This window comes from Botryllus schlosseri, chromosome 13, assembly GCF_051294905.1.
Source record: "Botryllus schlosseri isolate E-star chromosome 13, Bs_hap1, whole genome shotgun sequence".
Classification (NCBI taxonomy): Eukaryota; Metazoa; Chordata; class Ascidiacea; order Stolidobranchia; family Styelidae; genus Botryllus; species Botryllus schlosseri.
This window is the reverse complement of record NC_137248.1, coordinates 17,824,715-17,845,654: the sequence shown is the minus strand read 5'-3', so window position 1 is coordinate 17,845,654 and position 20,940 is coordinate 17,824,715. Positions and strand designations below refer to the sequence as shown.

Below are 20,940 nucleotides of genomic sequence, written 5' to 3'. Positions count from 1 at the left end.
AGGGCCGTAACAGCACTTCGTCAGCCCCCCCCAAAACTTTGGTCGTGGGCCCCCCATAGGGTTATAGACCGAACTTCTGGGGGGCTTCGCCCCCCAGACCCCCCTATGGCGATACCCTGTTCACCGCTATTTATCATATGCGTTGGGAGTTTGTTCAGTGAATCAACTTTTGTCGCCTAAGCGCGCGAAGCGCGGGATATTTCTGGAATTCATGACTGAATCGGTCAGTATGATGGGGAATTGCATATGTATTGTTATCAATTTTTATCTTCTCTCCGCTCACGTAATCAGATTTGCCGGTAGACCTGAGTGAGGTGTGTTTGAAAAGGTATAGGACCACTCAATACTAATGAAACATCTTCGGGCGTATACCCGTTGGCAGGAACGAAACAGCACCTCGTCAGGCCCCGAAAAACGTGGGTCTTGGGCTCCCATAGGGTGATGAAACGACCCCTCCATCACGTTGTTCGCGTTTGTCACGAAATCATCTGTACTGTATTGTGAGCCAGCACGAAGCGCGAAAATTTTCGATAATTCATGATAAAATCGGTCAATCAGATCGGCGATTGCATATATATTATGCAATCAATTTATTGTCCTTTCTACTCACGTAATTAGATTTACCGCTAGAGCTGAGTGAAGTGTCTTTAAAACGGGAGGGCCCGTAAATAATAATTAAACATCTTCGGGCGGGCGGACCCGTTGATATGACTTCGTTACATGATGTTATTTCGTGACTTCCAATCTGCTATATCAAAAAATATAGAATCGCCCAAACGTATAGGCTTCTAAACTAAGAGACGCACACGATTTCAAATTGGTATTTCTTCACTGGCATAAATTTTTTCCCAGCGTGATGGTATTTGTCTTGTGAGGTTCAGATTGCAAAGACAAACATTCGGCGCCAGTCATTTAGGCGCCTATGGACATGTATTTTGTATATATAACGAAGTCTTTGGTCAGCATAAGGGCATAGACCCTTTTGGCCAAGGTTTTCTCGCTGCCGATCGTTCTGGCACACTTCTTGGAGTCGCATGTTATATGGCCTAAAGCTTGATTGTATGTCTTGGTGGGTCGTGGCGCGATAGTGGCCCAATACCCAATAATAAAGAGAAATGGCTACTTGAATTCGCGCGTAGCGCGAAAAAAATTTGAAAAAATTGCATAAATTTTCAAAAAATACTCAATGATTTATGCTATTCACGAAATAATTTTGGGCCCCCTTCGAGCTCGGCCCCCCCCAATTGGGGGGTTTGGGGTGCGGCAGTTACGGTGCTGGGCAAGACCGTTGATAATCCAAACGGTCACTGTCGTTCAGTACTTGCAGTGGTAAATGCCTTTTCCGGCGACCGGTCGCTGAATATTTGCCTACACTGATTTCATTCTTGTATACATGAAATAAAAGCATCAAAGGCATGATTGGTTATCTCTTGAGTTCCGGCGAGCTGTGTTAGACTATCTGTAATTGCATGAAGTCGCAATTCAAAACTCGATCCCAATGCAAAATTCGAGGATGGATTTGGGAGGTTCCAGGACCATGAGCAGAATAAAATTTATATTTTCGTATGAATATTATAATAAACCCAAATATTTCCGACTGGTACCTGTCAGGAGTGATCGTCAGCAACCAGTAATAAACTGATGCTGATTCTAGCGGAGATTTCAACAGAGCCTGTGTATCACCGGATTACCCCTGACCATCGTCAGCCGAAAATATTCGGGTTTACTATTCAATTGTACACACCAACATCATCATTGGTTTATTAGCAATTTTCGGTCAATATATCGGTCAATGATAAAAAATATTGAATTTTACACTTCGATTTTTACGTGACGTTTCGTATGTCGTGACGTTTCGCAGCCATGACACGTAAACAACGAGGCAAAGCAAAAGAGTTCAAATGAGATCTATGACAAACCACTAGGTGTCAGCTCACATTTGTTATCTCAAGTGATGTATGCAAAGAAGAAGGGAAATCAGCTGATCAATAACCAGGACCGAAGCTCATTACGTAAACAGAAGGCGGAGGTTCTCGCCAGGCGCGGACGCGTTTCTGATACCGTTTCGTGCAGTGTTCAGTTTCAGTGGTACTGTAAACTCAAAGGAAATTTCCGGTCTCGAGAGTTCAAAGCAAGCTTCGCACAGCTGTGTAGATTGTCACCTTGAATGACTGATACCTGCTAACATATTACAGTGCCTCACAACAACGATATTAATCATCAATATATATTTTACGAGATGCTAATGCACGGCTGTGAAGTCACATCGAGTGCATGTATTGATCTAACATATGGAGGTCGCTTATAGTGATTCGAGACTTTCAATGGGATGTGGTAGTATTGATTGTTCGACGACTTTGATTTCCCGTGAGGTGTGACGACTTTGCCAGTCGTTTATAGGATGCTGCGGTGTGCTATCTTGAAAGCATGTGGAAGTCTTGAGTTCTGCTGTAGAACCATTTCATTAACATAGTAACAGCTTTCTTGTTTCAATGTGAAAATATATCAAAATTTCAGGACTCGGTTAGAAACTAGCACTATTTTGAGTTATTGAAAGTTAGCAAGTTGTGACAATCGATCTCATTGTCAGTATAGATTGCTTCGTACATCTGGAAGTCGGTAACTGTTGTCGAGATTGTCTTGCGTCATCCGGCGATGGCCACCATGAGCGATTCTGCTTTCCCTCCAATATTCCAAAACAATCAGAGCCAGTCTATCTACAACCTGTCGCAAAACGGATCGAAGGGCATGTCCCAAATGGAACTCGCTCACCAGCAAAAGTTAATGCAGCTCCAGCTACAACAACACCATCACCTTGCCAGCATGCATTTGCAGCAGCTCGAAAAATCGAACATGATCGGCGGTACCTCGACTCCTGGTAATACGTCTCCGCAGTCGATTCAAATCGGAGCGTTCTCACCAGTTAGTGACAACCACACCGACAGTACTGATGCTGTCAGTTCGGCCGCAAGCCCCATCAATATGAACGGAACCTTTTCTGGCACTTCCAGTTTGAACACCAGTCTTTCAAGCAGTGAAATCGCGGCTGTAAACGGGCAAGATTTGAGTCAAAGCGACAGTCTCGGGATATCCAGCCCCAGACAGCTTTCTAAATCGCCGAACGGAGAAGTCAACGCGGTTAGCCCTGTTCCAAGATTGAATTTGGGTGTGACAGTCACCTCACCTTCCAACTACGACTTGCCGGGTGATGTGAATTCGAATAACATACCTCTTACCTCATCGAGCAATATGATGCCCTTCTCGCGTTTGCCGCAAATGCAGCAAGACGACTTGCTGTCAGCAACCACCGCAAGTTTGGGCTTGACACCGATCACAGAGAATTCATCCTCCAATTCCAGCATGGCTAATATCAGTTCGATCTGGTCAAATCCGACTACCGCGTCTAACGAAAGTCAAACTTCGTTCAACGAGCAGATGCTGTACCAGATGCTGCAAAGACAACAACAGCAAATGCCGACTTGGGATCAAAATCCAAATCCAGCAGCCTACAACACTGGATTCAACGGTTCAATCGCATCGGGCCTTCTTAACGGGCCGCAAAATAGTACACAGCAACAGGCCCAACTGCAACTCTTTCAGCAGCAGCTCCAATTCAAACGCAACCAAGCTATGCTCAACCCAGGCATGTACGGACTTCAAAGATCTACATCGTTTCAACCCGGGTCTTGTGAGTAATTATGTGCGTAGAAAATTCATGGGTGTATTTTAATGATACTATTTATCAACAGCTTCTATGGGTGTGGGTAAAGGTCCTTCTTACTCATCATGGAGTAACGGTCAAGCCGCGATGTCGAATAATATGTACAACAATGCGGCTGCTATGCGAAACAATTCAACTCTTTTCAACTCTCTTAACCACAGCAACAGGTTAGCATTGAGATTGGTTGATGTCACGTTAGACACGCGTGATTCAGCTTTTATATTGATTTCAGTCCCAGTGGCCGCGTGACTACATACAACGGCTTGCCGCCTGGCAGAAAATCTGGCATTGGGACGCACGCAATCGCTCCTCCAAAGTTCAATAGAAGTTTTTCTACTCCCGCAAAATATAATGGCTTCAACGGGCCTCAAATGCCGCCAATGACGTCTATCGACGACAATCCGTTTTTTAAGATGACTGGGGATGGATCATCGCCTAATCTGCTTTCTGTAAGTTCAGAGTAAAATTTGTTTCCTGGTGGTCTTTTAGTATAGTGAATAACACTATGGTGGAATTTGACGGCGTTAACTGGGACCTATATTGCGAGTTGCAATTTACGGTCATAAACTGTTTTCTGTAAATAGATTTTATGCATTGCTCTTTTGATTATTTTGAGAAGGGACATTTGTTAGGTGGGGGAATTTGTGTATTGCACCAGTGCCGTTATTTCTAAAAGCCCATCCTGAGGCACTTTGTCAAAAATTTGGATGGTACCTAATCTTGATGTTTCACATCTTGGTCGAGGCAGAGTACAGACTCTTATGTCGCTAATATATCTTTAAATCTGCCATTTTCACATAGTCTTAGATGTATGCTAGTTGATCTGGTAATATGTTCTGGAAGGCATTTTGGAACATGTGAATATCAATTCCACCCAGATTAGCAGTCTTGATGTTTCTCGTTGCGATTGCTTGATAAGATCCCTGCATTACGGAATTATTGATATTTATATACCGGATTACCACATTTCGAATAACGATTTCTGGTTATGATACATAGGCTGTTTAAAGTTTATCCTCGCTAACAAGGATGTTAATAACTTTACATGTCTCAATTGCAATTATTAAATGATCTCACGTGATGACAGAAGCTGTGTAGTGAGTTGCTGTCATGTCATGTGATGGTACTGAGACTTTGGCATCCTGACTGTTGAAGTATAGCTAATAGGTCGAATTCAATTAATCAACGTAATATCACCTGTGTTTCCACCACCAATAACAATTATATTCATGAATCTTCTGGGAATTCCATTTACTTCTGACCTAGTATTTGTGTCATTGATTGTCCAGGGAAAGCATCTAATACAATCAATATAAAAGCGAGTAGTTGAGATGAATGCTTGACAGAAAATTATCCATTTGTCATAAATTTACCTTTAATTGGGGATTTCAGGGTGTTTCAAATAAATTATCTTATACAGACTCATTGTGAATCATTTCGAAAGGAATTCCTTAATAGTATTTCAAGTTTTTTCCCAACCCACTCAGTCAGCCAATTCCGGTTTGTCTCGACACATCATGAAAGATTGATACAGCACCTTTATATAATTTGGTGGACTTGATGCACGGAATGGATAGTGTATTGATCCATAGTTTTTCAAGTGTTTAATCTTACGTGGATGATGCTATTGAAATATTCACAATTTGGCTTGTCGAAAGTCGCATTAATCTAGAGAGTTGTCTGTAATGTTTATATTCTCACATTGATTATATACAGCACCCTCGTGTATTGTTAGTTTCATACTTATGACTCTATCTATAATCTCTACTCTCAATGCACTGTATTCGACCTCTAGCGCATAGGTATAGATGACAGCTGCATGCATCGAATAGGCTTGTCGATATCGGTGCTACGTACCCTACGGTCTATGACTACCAACTCCGTATCATCGCTATGAACATACCAGCTGCTCGATCTCTAGTACGTTAGGATGCGTCGTGTTCGAGGTGATCACTTGTACCATGACCTTCAACTAGCTTTAGACGCCTGCTGTTTGCTCCATTAGCTGAACTGGAATCGGATTTGAAGAATTGTACAGCCGTCGCCATGTTTAGGTATAGAGCGCGATTACGGGAACAGACCTGTGTTTGACTACGAGAAACAGCGCATCATGACAGCTACACAACGCACCCGTCGGGGTAACATGTGGACTGTCGCAGTCAATCGATATTCGCCGTATGTCAACTTTTTATGCGTAAATAACAGGGGAATTGTTAATATGCTCTAAAAGGTCCTTAAACCAAAGCGTTCGCCGCCGGTTAAGGTTATCGCCCGGGCGCAACATAACCAGGATGTCACCGCAAACATTGTCGAACAAGTCACCTGATTTCGAATGACTTACCGATGTCAATAACACGGCTTCCGTTAGAGGCGTTTGAACCTGTTTACAAACTTCCACGCCTCCGTCAACAAATTTGACCTACTCCTCGTGGAGCGTCACTCCGCACGTCGCTGGCAAACGCTGTAATACTTGGCTTCGCAGTGTAAATCCATGGGGGGAGAATACGTGTTTTTATCGGGGTTAAATCGGGCAACCGGCAGTTTCGGGTATCAAATTGTGCTTTCACCCAACAATTAGTGAAATTTACTCTACTACACCCATCCCAGGGAAGTATTGGGTTGTTTACGTACCAGTCTTTTGAATTAGTGGGGTATTCCTGGGATATATCGCAGAAAGAATCGGTGTATTTGACTAATTTCGCCCGTTGCAAGGAGCGTGAAAACTAAAATTTCGTACCAGGAATCACCGTTTATTTGACTTGTGCCCTACGCTTGGGTGAAAATCGGCGAATTACACACGATTTTCGTTAACTGTACCGCAGCGGGCTAATGTGTGTGTATCTGTCTGTGCGCGACGTGTAATTTATTACCCTTGCATCAAATTGGGCAGAGGACGGAAAGACAATTGGTGGATTAATCGTTTTAGCTCGCGCTTTACATCTGGCCGGGGATGTATCGATACGAGCCGCGTTCTATATGGGCTTGAACTCGATCTCTGGCGCTCTCCCTTGCGGAAAAACATCCGTTTATTTTCGACTGCGCCAACCGACCAGGCGCAATGTTTTTGCGGGCTTCAATCATATTTAACACGTCGGGAGGAGACGGTTAATTATATTCACGACGTGATAGCGTCCGATATCCACGTACGTGGCGTGACGTAGCGATATAATGATCTGTAATTAGAATTCCGGCGCTGGACAATTCCCACGTCTCTACGTGCGGGGCTGTCTTATCGGTCCTCTGTCAATATGCTCAACTGGGTGCGCCTGGTGTTCATATTTTTTTTCGTTGCAAGTCGCGGATATAACACGGTAATTTGGGCATGGATGCGATGCGAAGGACGCTACGTATTGATAGTAAAATATGTTGTGTTGTGCCTGCCTGCAGCACAGTGGTTTCCAACGTATTTTCTTCCTTACCGACTACGCCACAATCTTAAAATCCAATCCACCTTATAAATATAATGCTCCTTTCGATAAAAATTTGGTAGCGTAATGTTTAGTAACGACTTGCTATTGCTGGAAGGACCCGTCAGAATTGACCAGCACGCGATAAAATTAACAGATAAATGGTAACCGTTATCGCGGTGTTGCGCCTCCGTAAATATGTGCTGTGGAAACGAAGTAGCTTATGTCCATTTTACAATTTTTGTGAAAATTAACTCTGTGCAAAGTTTCATTTTCTTTCGGACATATCTTCGTCATGATTTACTTTGAAACTACGTGATAAATATAAATATGGCCAACGAAATTCAAAATTTTACAAAAACTTGATATTTCACAAATTTGAAAAATGAACTTCAGCTTGATTCCACCGCGACGATATAATATAAACAATTTTACAACGGCACCTGTTCCTCACCAGAAACCCCCGAGTTGGGAATTCCTCACCGGTTGGGAACCACTGCTGTAGTACGATTCGGATTTGTTAGTGCGACCCATGCAAATTTTCAATACCTTGGCGTCAAGTTCCGATGCGCCGTATCGATTACGGCACACCACTACCGGTATTTTATCATTGTTTTCATTCCCGATTTCGGCAAACCGCACAATGCGCCTGGAGGTCCCCGGGCCAGGATTCGGTGTAACGTAAATGCCAACGGTGATATCGTTTTTCTCTAACGGATATTTGGAGTAAGCGCGCTGCGTTTGGTTAAAGTTTTCGAACATATGTCCCGGGCTCAACCGGTAAACGCGCATTCAATTATCGAAATCATGTTATCAGGCTGAGGAAATTAACTATGATCTCGTTACGGCGATCCGTATCCCCGTTATAGTTAGCGCTCTCTTGAATACCGCTCCATTTCGTGATATCCGAGCCATTTCAAGCTCTGGTTTTCAATCTGTTCATTATAGCTGGAGAGCACCCTCGATAGGTATTAGCTGGTAAAGCTTCTGGTGGTATATATCAATATCTCTAATGCCCTCCTCTGAAGTGTCTATTGTTGTGTTTCCCCTATTGTCAGAGATTTTAATCGACGAGTGTGAAATTATTCAAGTTTGTGGCGAACTGTAGTCTTGCTCCTGACCTTTATTCTATTAGACATTATCACCGTGTGTTGCAATACAATCACAATACGATCACATATTTAGATGATATTTACGATGCGATGAAATCACGCGTGCCTGCTGGTACCAGCATAGCAGTTTTGAGAGAATAGAGATTTATTGTAACCAAAACTCGGTTTGATTGAATATATAATCTCTGTAAGCAAAACTATATGTTGTCATAGTCATAGATATCAACTTTAATAGATATGCAAAATTGTTTGATTGAATAGAGACTTATTGTATGCAGACCTCTACATTCTTATAAGTAATCAACTTTGATGAATATGCAAAAACCTATAGTGTTCACTGTGTCATCGTCAGTGTGCCACTAAATTGTATAATACAGATGTAGAATCATAACCTTACGTTGAGAAACATGTGTCATATGAACATTTCTCACAAATAGTACCGTTAGCCGTTCAATTATGCACCCGTGTAAAAGGTTATATCTGAAAATGTGGTACATAACGTCCTCCGCAAAACGCACCATTACGAGAGCGTTCTCCACGTTATTTATGAGTAAACTAACGGTGCATATTGCTCATAAAATCGAAAGGATATGACGTCAGTCGCAGTGATACAAGAAGGCGTCGATTGACTAGAAATGTGCAATGTTCTCCGCCGAATTCGGTGATGCCATTGAGTCCGTGTCGGAGTTTAAGTTCAAACGGTGCAATTTACTCTCAGTTGCGCTGTGAGCTAATAGTTGCGGTTTCGGTATTTAATAACTCGGATCTGTGCCAGTCTTGGCAAGATCTGACTGTGCTATCACAGAACTCGCCCGGTAACATTCCGCGCGAGTTATTGAATATCGCACATTATAGGTGAAGATATCACAATACTCTTCCATATGGTGCATAAGCCAGGATATTAATTTTCCGTTGTCCGCCAGCCCAGCAAATCCGCGCTTAATATGTTGATCATGAATTGACATCGTCGCACGGTTTACTATCGTGAACGATAGTAACTAGTATTCAAAGTTTACTATTACAATACAATAGCAGCAGTGATTTTTGTTGAAATACCGCTATTTGTTCAGGGCCTGTCCGACCGCTCCTCCGTCGACACCATGCAAATGGGGACCATCGAATCTCAGCTTTACGACATACTGCGTTCGGAGAACGGGCAAACAGGTACGTTTACGGTGATAAGATAAAAAGAGCTTTGCATATTGTGTGTTTTCTTCCGTTACCTCTCATGTACACCATCCTATTTCAAGGCGAGTTAACTACTAACCGTGTTGATCTGTTTGAAGCCAACTCGTCGGCGAAGTAGGGTTGTGGCGGTCTGTGCACTTGAATAAGGCAAAATCACGATGGGTTGCGCTACATTAGCATATGTAAATATGCGTCCTTCCAATGAAATCCAAATTATGATCGTTTTGATTATGACGACACTTTCTATGCAACACCCAATTTTCAAGTCAAATGACCAAGCATACGCGAATAGGTCAGGGTAAAATAAAGTTCCTTTCACGCGACCAAAAAGAAAATAATTCCATGACTACATAACATTAAGGATAATACGGCATTTTTCGACCGTACCCATTCCATTGTACTTGGTGACGATGCTCTGAGCTGATCACGATTTCCGCTAACGTGCATGGGTTTGTAATGCATATTTTGGATGCTGTGATGCGACCAGTCTAGATTTCTGTACTCCTAAGGTTGGAAAATATTAAAATATTGTTGAAACTATAATTCCTGTTGCTGCATCAACTCTTCGTGCAAATAAGCGTTTCAAGTGCTCGAAAAATTGTCCCTCGAACGAATCATTCCAAAGAATACTGGAGATTTGTATTAGGATTCGGTCTATTTACAATGTGCAGGGCGCTACGATTCCGTATGATTTACGCACACTGCACTGTGTTCCCGTATACGCGCTGCTTGTCGTTATGTCAGTTGAAAAGGCGATAGAAAGCCTGGTTTTAGATACTTACACTTTCGATCGAGAAGAATGCTGTGACGTAGCCGTGCAAGCGGGATTTCCCCGGCCTATTTTCGGTCGAGGTCGTGTTTACAACGTCCGTTGCAATCGCACGCATTACAGTCAAGTACAGCGGGCCGAGGCGGTATGCTTTTGGTCTCGCGAGACGCCGGTCTAGACTACAGCTACCTGGGATTGTTGTAGATCGCTTTTTACTGCGCCGAAATCTTCCACCCTGATACTGCGCTAGTGTCAACGGAAATCCTCGACAGACGAGGACTCTCATGCCTGCGGGGCAGCGCTGCGAGATAATTCAGCTGGAATTACCGCTGGGTTACGATGATTTATCGGTCGGCGGCGCTTTTCGTTTATGGCACAATTCACATTACGAAAATGTGAACTTATTCCGCTACATGGATTTACACGACAAGCGCCCCGAGGTATTTAGACGCTGACTTGACTGTCTGTAGATGGGTGTTGTACGGCGGTTTGTGTCGGTGTTAATTGGATGCGGGCTGCTCGCAGTCGTGGTTCGCGAATTATTTAGTTTTACGGTCTGGCGGTCGTTTGTCTGTGCTCTAGACTGGTGAGTGGTGAAATAATTTATAGGGATGGTGACCTTACACGTAATTGGGGTTATTATGTGAGTCTGTCGAGCGCGGCCTGTATAATTTCGGGTCTCGGTCGGTTGTGCGAAACTTGGCCTAGGAAAATCGTTATGTTTTCAAATTTTTCACTTTCAACGCAACCAGAATGGAAATATTTCCAGTTGTGCGACCAAAATTAAGTGTTCATCATTTTTGACCATACCTAAAGGCTATATAGTGCTTGGTGTACAATGTCGCTACACATAAAGGTCTTTTCTAAGAACAGGCGTACCCTGCTGCCGCATTATATTATTGGCATTAGAATAAATTTTTCGTAACAGCGGCGTATAGCGTCGGTATTCGACAAAACAGACACCATTACTGCTCATCTCGAGTCATTACAATCAATGATCGACCCCGATCGTTATGTTCAGTCCAACTTACTATAACCTTCGAAGTTTGTGAAATTTTAATTGATTATCGCTTCTGAAGTATTGCCAGATGCCCTGTTGTCGCTGCCTCTTAAGTTGCTAGGATCTTTCGTGATTGCCCACTACCAAAGCGATACGCGATGGCCCCGTCTCTCGGAAACTCAACGCCACAATGCGCGATGCGTACCCTGGCAATTTCTTCATCAAGCAATTTGCGACTGATTTACGCCGTCCATACGCTCTAATTTGCCGCTAATTGTGTCGCTGCTTGACGCCGATTGACGGGCCTTCGTCAGCGCACTTGCGTCTCGTTGCTTGGTCGTACGACGGGCAATTTGGATCGGATTTTAAACCGCCCATTTTCGCGGATGTAATTACGTACGGGACAGGCGCGATGGTAGAGTTATCTCGTGTCATTACACGCGCGGAGTTATGCGAATATGCTGACGTATTGGAACAGTGACGTGCGCTAGTTATTAATAAAATTTGGTATACTTGTTATGTGATCGAGGATAGTCACTGTCGCATTCAAGAATGAGGCGTGAAGTTGTGGTGCGAGATTATTCATTAAATGACCTTACCGCCTACCTTGATGACGTAATCAAGTACTCGATTTACATGTGCAAAGAAAATAATGCCAATTTCCACCACATTGATGTCAATTTGGTACAATTTGACCTTCCCTCTGTCATTGCACTTTGTGACAATACTATGGGTTGATGACGGCATCACAGAATTAGCATTTTCAACAACGTCCACGCGTTGCTTTCTACTGCATGTTTTGGCTGGTTACTGGATTACTAACTTACGGATACCTACGGATAGATACGCAACTCCCGTCGTTACGCCCGGGCAAGCAGTCTCTCTTATTGCCGAGCAATCAAAAAGCAGCATAATCGGTAGTGTTATAGCTTGCGACCCGTGGCATGAAATTTAATAAAACTGTTCTAATCGAGAGCTACTGTCGCAATGCTTCCGAAGATACCATCTAAAATCTTGTCAGGGAAATGGAACCACTTCGAAACAGCCCTCAAAATCTGAAAATGGGCGAACAATGGCCAATTTCGTCAAGCGATTGTTCGGAACTCTCCCGATTTTCAGACTCTGAAGGCTGTTTTGACGTGGTTCCATTTCCCTGACAAGATTTTAATTTGTATTTTCGGAATCATTGCGACAGTAGCTCTCAATTAAGACCAATTTTAATAAATTTCATCCCTCGGGTCGCAAGCTATAACACTATCAATTATGCTGCATTTAAATTGCTCAGCAGCAAGGGACACTGCTTGCCCGAGCGTAACGACGGAAGTTGCGTATCTATCTATCCGTAGGTTAATAATCTATTGTTATACGAACGGTCGAACTATTGAGGGTTTCAATTTGAAGGCTCCCGTGGGCCATTGCATTCCATGCCTATCTAAAAGGCCCACCCTACAATATACCTGTAGAAGGAACATCAACATAGTTGAATGTCACAGTGACGAACTTTCAGCTCGTACCGGTTGGTAGATTGTTGCGAACGCTGGCAGCCATACGAGCACTAGAAATATCCATGAAAGCTCGTTAATTGTGGTCACGCACTGGCAATCACGTGCAAACGCCTTATGACGACACAAATGTTTTGTTATTCTTATCTCGTACTAATTTTAGGCGCGCGAGGGCGTATCGCTATTTTTGTGCATCGGCGATGCGTAACCTGTGTTTAATCGGACTGCGCACGCAAATGTAGTTGGGATTGCGATTCAATGACTCGCTCTTTAGTCTTACAAGGATAATCTGGAATATCGTCTTAATCCCACTTGATCCGGGATGAAAGTAGATTGTTTGCTTACACGGCCCGCGGACTCATCCAAGTAGCATGGACTGCGTGGTGCGTCTTTGATATGACGCTGTAAAACTGGCGCACGCGTTTGAGTTTCCGTACATTACGACCTTGAAAACGCGGCGCAGTTTCTGTTTACACAGCACGGTACACATTATCCCGCCCATTGCAGAAAATCGTTCTGCATATACATAACCCAAATCCCACAAATCTTCAGAGAAACGCTGCATTACTGGCGAGACAAACTCACAATACTCGGCATTCGTTCCACTCCAGGTAGCGCACTTCTCTTGGTAATCCTAATTTATTGCCGGGAAGGGTTCCTTGAGCCTCCGGCTATTATACGCTTTCTCGCGTCTTTTTCTGCATATCCTTATCGGCGTGCCGCTGCATAATCAAGTTCCGCATCTCTCTGCATTAGCACATACAACGACAATGATATCGGGTAAAGCCCCGCAATTGCTTAGTTCACTGATCCTTATCCGGGGTTCAAACGAACCCAAGGGGCCCGCTTAGCCAGTGGCAGGAGTTGGTTGGAGGTCAATACACACTGATCTGCAGAAAATATACATTAAATTTTTGTGTTGTCAGAAAATCGTGTTCTTTTAACACTGTTGTTTATGCAAAGTTGTAATGCTGTGGTAAATATTTGTTCACTCACCGAAAATTTAGGAATCTCCAACGGCCTGTAGATTGGTGTTTAGCGTTCTGTAGGTTATTAAAGGTTAAGGAGCTCTGGTTTAGTTGATCCGAACAGTTCATTCAAGATCAGCAGACACGCGAAAGCCCTATCAAAACCCTTATCAACATAATCAATAACACCACGATATAGGCTTACTGCAGACCGTGTGCCCTTACCAGATAAAGATGTCTTGGATTACCGCAAGCCAGCTCACCGGACGGCTTTTTTCGTTGCTATTTATCGTAGGATGGTATCGGTAGGATAGCAAAATCTGATTTCCGAGAATAGTATTCTTCTCGAGGCGTCCGTAACTTAACGCGCCGTACGAAATTCCGATAACGGAGCACTGCGTTTCTCCTGTATTCGAAAATTGATGAGGTTTAGCTGTCAATTGATATTCACGATCATGTCGCTAATAATCATAGCCTCATTTTGGATTATATCGCAAATTCTCTTTTGAAATAGGACCGTTGTCGTCAGACTAAGTTTCGATGAACGTACGAGACGAATCTAATTAGTTGACCAGCAAACAACTACTGTTTTTTTGCGTAGTTTTAGCTGTAGTACTAAGTGGCGGATTTTGAAAAGTGAATAGTTCTAGTTCCAAATTTAAAACAAAATTTAGATGCTAGAGAGTACGTGTTGTTTGACGTGAATCGTGATGCCCGTGTTCCGTTAGGTTATGTTCTTGCAGCCGTTCCTATCTCAGAGTCATCACTCAACAGTGATGTGGCCAGGGATGGGTTTTGCGGGTCGAAACCCCTCCCATTTCAAACTTGTACTGATACTCGCGTGGAATACCGATCCTATTATGATATATCAAAAATTTATGAGTTTCTTCGGAATTGAATCTATAGTTGTGGTTTTGATAGTTGGTTGCGGATTTATAAAGGTCGATAGTTCTAGTTGTAGTTCTAGTTGCGTGATGTGAAAATTCAGTAGTTTCTACAAGTCTGATTCGCGTTTGTGTCAGTAATAATAATCACAGCGGCATTTTGAATTATCTCACAAATTCTCTCTTGAAAAAGCGCCGTTTTCGTCGTACCAAGTTTCGGTGGATGTCCGATTAAACAATTAAAGTCGAATACATATGTCAAGCGCTTGTGTCGCAGATGCGCCTCGCCCTTGCGGATATTGATTTTTCCGACATTCGCGAGTCTGCCAGGTTTCGCGTAAATTGTCAAATATCAATGTATTGATTGATAATGACGGCAAACGCGTTCTGGGTAACGTGCGCTCGATTCCGGGCCTTACGCCGCGATGCAGCGGTCAAATTTCTCCCTACGACACGGGAGCGTGTAATTCGCGTATAGCTCTGCGATGATAAAGGCCGCGTGTCTCGCACGCGACAGCTGTTGTAGATTTACCTGGACAATGGTTCTTGTAAATTGGATGAATGGATAGTCGGGGGATGTGGGATGTAGCGAGGCGTGTTTGGTTTTTGACTGTTGCGTCATTCTCGTGGTTTCGCATGCCAAAAGTACTTCAAGTGGTGGTTGGTAATGTAGGTGTGATAAGTACTCAAGTAGCTTGAAAAAGTACAGGGCTCGCGTAGTTTTTGCAGTTAATCGTAGGCTTCTACCTCTGAAATTGCAAAGTGCACCTTCGTGACTAACGCAACAAGACTAATGTCACTGCGAAAATAAATCCGGTTACTGTGATATGGGAACTTTTCTCCAGTAAAGGTGATGCAAGCATTACTTTGCAAAAATTGAAAATGTAACAAGTAAATAATTTAACCCTGAAACATTTTGAGTGAAAGTAGATTGCAAACATATTCACTTTATATCCAAACATATCCACTTTAAGTAAGCAGTGCAATGAAAATGAAACCTACTTGAGAAGTCCAAAAAAGTAGAAGCGTTTCCGTACGAAGTACCCCTGAGTTCAGGTGATAACGCTGATATAAAATTTGCGTCCTAGCTCTCCAAGCTATTCGATTGTATGTAGGCCAGCATCTAAGCTTCATCGCAACGTCGCTGTAACATTGCAGCGATTAACCGGGGCTTGCGCGTATCACACTCTCCACGGTCGAGAGGTCGCAGACGTACGCTATTATTGCTCCGCACAATTTTTATGTTTTGGTAAATAACGTGCGCGCATGTGATGTATTTGTTTAGGACCAGACCGACAGCAAACAACAATCATTCCTCTTCAAGGCAAATCATATTCTAGGTCCCAACGCGCATGAGTAATCACTCCGGAAATGCAGCCAACCGGCGTTGGCGATATCTGTATCAGCGAGCTGGATCACGTGATCTGATTTGAATCTCCTGGCGACTGTTTGCGCGGCTCTAACCGCGGTACTTGCGGGGATAATCCGCTCGCCCGAGTAGCACTTTGAAACGTCCTTTATCCCGGCCGATAACGGGTCGCCGTTAAATCGCAAACGGCGAACACAGACGATGGCGTTTTCTAGCACCTAAGTGCCATCGTAATACGCTGTGAGTACTCGACTGTAGACACAAGCGCCACCTCCAACACATCCTCGTGTAGTCCGACAAGTACTTTAATACGCGAAGCGATATAAGTTGACTGAAGCGCGATGCGGATATGGAACGGCCCGTTAAAAGCAACTGATGACGGGAAATGGGTGTTGAGTTGATTTAAATATCGGCGGGATACTTCTCGCAATACTTTCGGAAGCTGAAATGTACCGGCTTCCGCTGTTGAAGTTGTGGGGTGTTTGGCTGATCTTCAACACTAGGGTGTCGCAGATATATCGATAAAGCCAAATTTGAAGCCGATTCGATCCCACTAGGTGTTGGATTCACAGGTGGTCGATGACACAGTGCTTCTGCCGTATCGAATTAATCAGTCTGTTTTGCCGACTTGCAATACTTCCTCAAGCAGTTATGTTTTGGACTACTTCTACTTTACTTGAAGTTTTTTTAGGTAAGACTAATTACACTTATCACTTTGTGTGTGATATCGCCATAAGAACAGCGTGAAATAGCCATCACAGTATCTGCTACATATATTTTCAAAGTTCGCACCTATTTGTAGCGTCATTGCATTTAACGCTTTGCTGTGTCAGATTGGAAATTCAATCAAAGGCTCTATGTGCCACTTGTTCTCGAGCATTTTAATCTCACGGACCGGTGAAATGCAAAATGAGTGCTGCGGACCGGCAAGCCTTCAATAATATTAAAAATTCACCCAAATCGCCAAAGGACAAGTATATACAACTAAAAAGTGAATATTGAAAACTTCATTTAATGCTGCCTTGTGATATTAGTCGTGTTATACAGGGATCTATTGAAGTATCTGCAATGCGAAATGCAGTTAAAACACTAACTTCGGTTGTGTTGTTCGGTTTCTTTTCAAAGAAATGCGAGTTTATTGTTTCCAGGCCTTTATTCTACTGCTAAATGTCGCTAAATCGTACCGTCGACATTTAAGGAAATTTGTTTAAACGTACGAGATGTGGGCTAGTTTAAAACGATTTCATACAACACCTTTAGGTTGTGACGTGCGGCAAGTCCAAAGCAGACCATGAACTTCATATTACGATACCATGCAGAAAAATGTGTTTCAAATTTATAAATCCATTCATTTCCATTTCTCTATTGAAAAGTATCCAACTTGTTTCATTTTGGCGTTGAGGTATAACAGTTTTGTATATTTAGTGGACCGCCAGGAAAGTTGCTATGGACCGGCGGTTGTGAACCGCTGCGCTATGCCCTATGGGCAGGCCGTGTTATTTTTGGCATATGCCAAAACTGCCAAAAATAGCTTATTTTTGGCATTTTTCAATTTTCATTTTTGGCAGTTTTGGCATCGACCTCTAAATAAATATTTTCAGACTCGAATTAGTCATAAAAACGCTTTATTTGGGTCAGTTTATCAATAGAGACCAAAAAATGTACAGTTTCCACTTATAATAAGTACCAACAAACAATAATAAGAAGAAAAAACCTAGCGATTACATAGGTTAATAATATCAAACAAAACCACAAAATGTGCAGTATCCATTCGGAATCGGTGCCAATAAGCAAAAAGAATGAGAAGCCTAACAAACACGCTCAACTCCTGATTGTTACAGCTTTTGAATAGACTTAAATTGTTTGCACTGTAACAGTGCTTCCAAACTCAGGTCAGCAAAGTTTCTCCTGAATTAATTTTTCGCCCAACGAATCTGGGAAATATTGGCTTCAACAGTCGCCGTTGAGGGAAAGAATGTTGCCAGTCCTCCACAAAAGGTTTTCCGGGCTTCAAAATTTCGGAGGGCAGAACCGGCTTCCAAGCATCAGGAAAAGAGATCACTGCGCTAGTGCCATCGATCTCATCGCAGAAAGAATTTTCTTCCCGATACTTTTCCAGGAGTTCCCTGTGTTGTCTCTCAACACAATCTATTTTGTAGCGCGACCATCCCATCTCCATCAGTCTACCGATATATTTTAGCAGGACTTTTGTCACGTCAGATGGCTTTAATATTACCAACTCACATGGAAGAGTCCTGGGAAGGTTAGCTTGTTTAAGAACATTACTGCAACAAGACTGTCTGGCAAAACGAGACTGCAGCTCAGAAATAGCCGGACTGTTTGTTGTGTCACAATGCTCAACTCGATCACAATGCAAAAATCTTAGTTGAATTTGGGGGTTCCAGATCCACGAGCAGAATACAATTTATATTTTAGTAATCAGTACAGCGGCAGCTTTCCATTGATACCCGTTGTATCAAATTTAGCGCTCGGCAAGCCGGTTACAAATGGCCGTAAAATTGCCTTTGGACAAATGGAAAGTGTGACGTAAACCAAATGCAGTCAGCCGTTCAATCTCGCTGTGCCCACACCATTTAGGACACCATGCTTTCTCCCCTAATGGGTGGGCTGGACCCATAGAGTAAAAAACCTGCCCTTCACACTTGTAATGCGGTCCTGTAAACACAACACCATGAAAGAAATACACTATTGGCACGTTGTGTTATTTTTGGCATATGCCAAAAATTAGTTATTTTTGGCATTTTCAAATTTTTATTTTTGGCAGTTTTGGCATCTGGCTCCCGAAATGCCAAAAATAACACGGCCTGCCTATGGGGCTAGCATCCCCTTATTTCGATACCTTCCAGGCACCTTTGACTATAGGCTGCGACTATGTGGGAAAATCGGCTTAATGCAGTAATTTGGTATTTACTTCGCTGGTCTTGGCATAGCAATCCTGCTAACGATACAGTACCCGATCGCGTAGTAACTAGAAAGGTCAAAAAGACACCTTCGTTATTATATTGTCCCGAACTATTAATGATGATTTTTGCGATATAATTTCATAATACTGACAAGCCATTCGTTAGGCATGTCCGCGTCATCAGACCTCGACACGACACTGCCTTTACTGAGCAGTGTGCTGTGCATTCGGTTTCAAAACTCGCGTATGGTTTAGAAAGATATGCAGTAGCCGCTTGTCATAAGATTTGTGTTTTAATCCCGCCGATAAACGCACTGTCAAATCCGATAATTCGCTGCACCTGTGGAATGTGTTTTGTCGCGCGCACTCGTCCGTGCAATTACGTGTCAACAACGATCGCAAATCTGTCGACGCTTTCGGGAATCGGGATGATTTTTATTTTGTACATGGCGTTTGCCACTGTTTGGCCGCGAATGCTTTGTGGATGAAATGCTGTTGTTTCATTTTTTCTCTAAATTCCCGTTGTATGGCGATTTCATTAGTGATGCTATATTATTGCAGCCGTGGAATTTTCATTTCCCTTGTGGTTTAATGCTATGGTAAAAAAAATATTACCAAATCAAGTGGTATGCTAACCATTATGTATACCCACGTCCAACACTGGGCACTCTCGCCGCTTAGATCTTAGCCTCCCGATGAAGTTAGTCGGTATCGCAGCAACGTTTGGATTTAGCGCACCTTGTTACCATGATTGTTATCCGTGTTAGACAACGGCGAATTTCTTGTTTCACGGTGTCGTATATGTGGGTCGAATCTGCGACTGAAAGCGACCTTGTAAACGACTAAACTTGATGTCCTACTTTTCATGAAATGGGCACATTCACACAATGTATCCATGCATGTTCTGCATGTTATCCGTAGCGCGGCGATAAGCATAGCGTCAGACCTCGAAAGGCATTACCATTTCCCTCGAGAACTACTCTTGCTTTGGGATTGTCTGAGTTATGGTCTCTGTGTCTGAGTGAAAATAAAATTTCAAGTATTCCGGATGTACCACCAAGCAACTGCTTCCATATTCAGATTAAAATCTTGACGGGCTCGGCGTTGGGGTCCGATGCGGACCTGTCTGTCACATAGACAGATTGCTTGGTTCACATGATATAACATTACATTGCTGATAACTGCCGATCTATTACAAATACGCTCTATTGGCGTGATAAATCTGATACAGCACACTCTTCGTAAAGTCATATCTTCATAGTGATTTATCAGATGGCCTAGAGGGCGATCGGACACCAGAGCTGGTTTCATATCTTGAGTTGATTTCACCTTTGTTCTTTTATACAGGGAGTTGTATTGAGCATTGGGGATTTTATGATACTCTGACAACATTGATCTTGGTGAAAAGCTGTCTCGCGTCAGTGTGTACGCTTAGCCGTGAATGGTTAGGCGTCGTTCAATTACACGGAGTCTTGGCGTTGTGAAGGAATATTCCCGTTGGCAAATATTTGCCGTCCACTTACCGGGTTATTAATTTCGCATGTATCGTAGTCACACTCAACCATTCATCTATATTCTGTGTAATCATGCCCAGCCACACGTGGAACAGAATGGAATACACTTCAATCCTGGCACATTTTGTATGGCAGCTGGTAAAGAGACCTAGACGCTATGTAATGGCGAGGGTCTTGATTTGAATTGAATCGAACCTATAATTCGGTTGTATTGTTCGGCAAATTTTCCCCTTAACGCACTATCGCGTACGCGGGTTATTACCAGTAACTACCGGACTAGCTGTATTGTCATCGTAGTAGGTGGATGTGTAGTTATGATTTCATTGAATTTCAATAGTAACGTACGGAGGGCTTGGCCTGACTAACATTTTATAGGCATCACTGCCAGCACATATGTGTTAACATTAATTTTTCTGATTTATTTTCGTTTCATCATGTTCACCCATCGACTTCATTTGTTACAGCTGACTACGATAATTCTTATCGTGCCTACTGGTCAATTTTCATTTGACGCAACATAATGCGCCAATTTTCACAATGCTCAATTGCTCACTCTTTGACCTTGTCGGTATGCCGAAAGCAT

General features: G+C 43.0%; 1 protein-coding gene across 1 annotated transcript in view; it reads left to right on the top strand.

The window, feature by feature from the left end:
- The first annotated feature begins 2,135 nt into the window (after nucleotides 1-2,135).
- LOC145454385 (uncharacterized) overlaps nucleotides 2,136-20,940 on the top strand; it is a 42,306-nt gene continuing 23,501 nt past the window's right edge. The window contains exons 1-4 of the mRNA XM_080332383.1: nucleotides 2,136-3,688; nucleotides 3,750-3,888; nucleotides 3,954-4,170; nucleotides 9,311-9,404. Of these exons, the coding sequence (XP_080188509.1) occupies nucleotides 2,656-3,688; nucleotides 3,750-3,888; nucleotides 3,954-4,170; nucleotides 9,311-9,404 (1,483 nt within the window). The 5' untranslated portion in view covers nucleotides 2,136-2,655. The remainder of the gene's footprint in view (nucleotides 3,689-3,749; nucleotides 3,889-3,953; nucleotides 4,171-9,310; nucleotides 9,405-20,940) is intronic.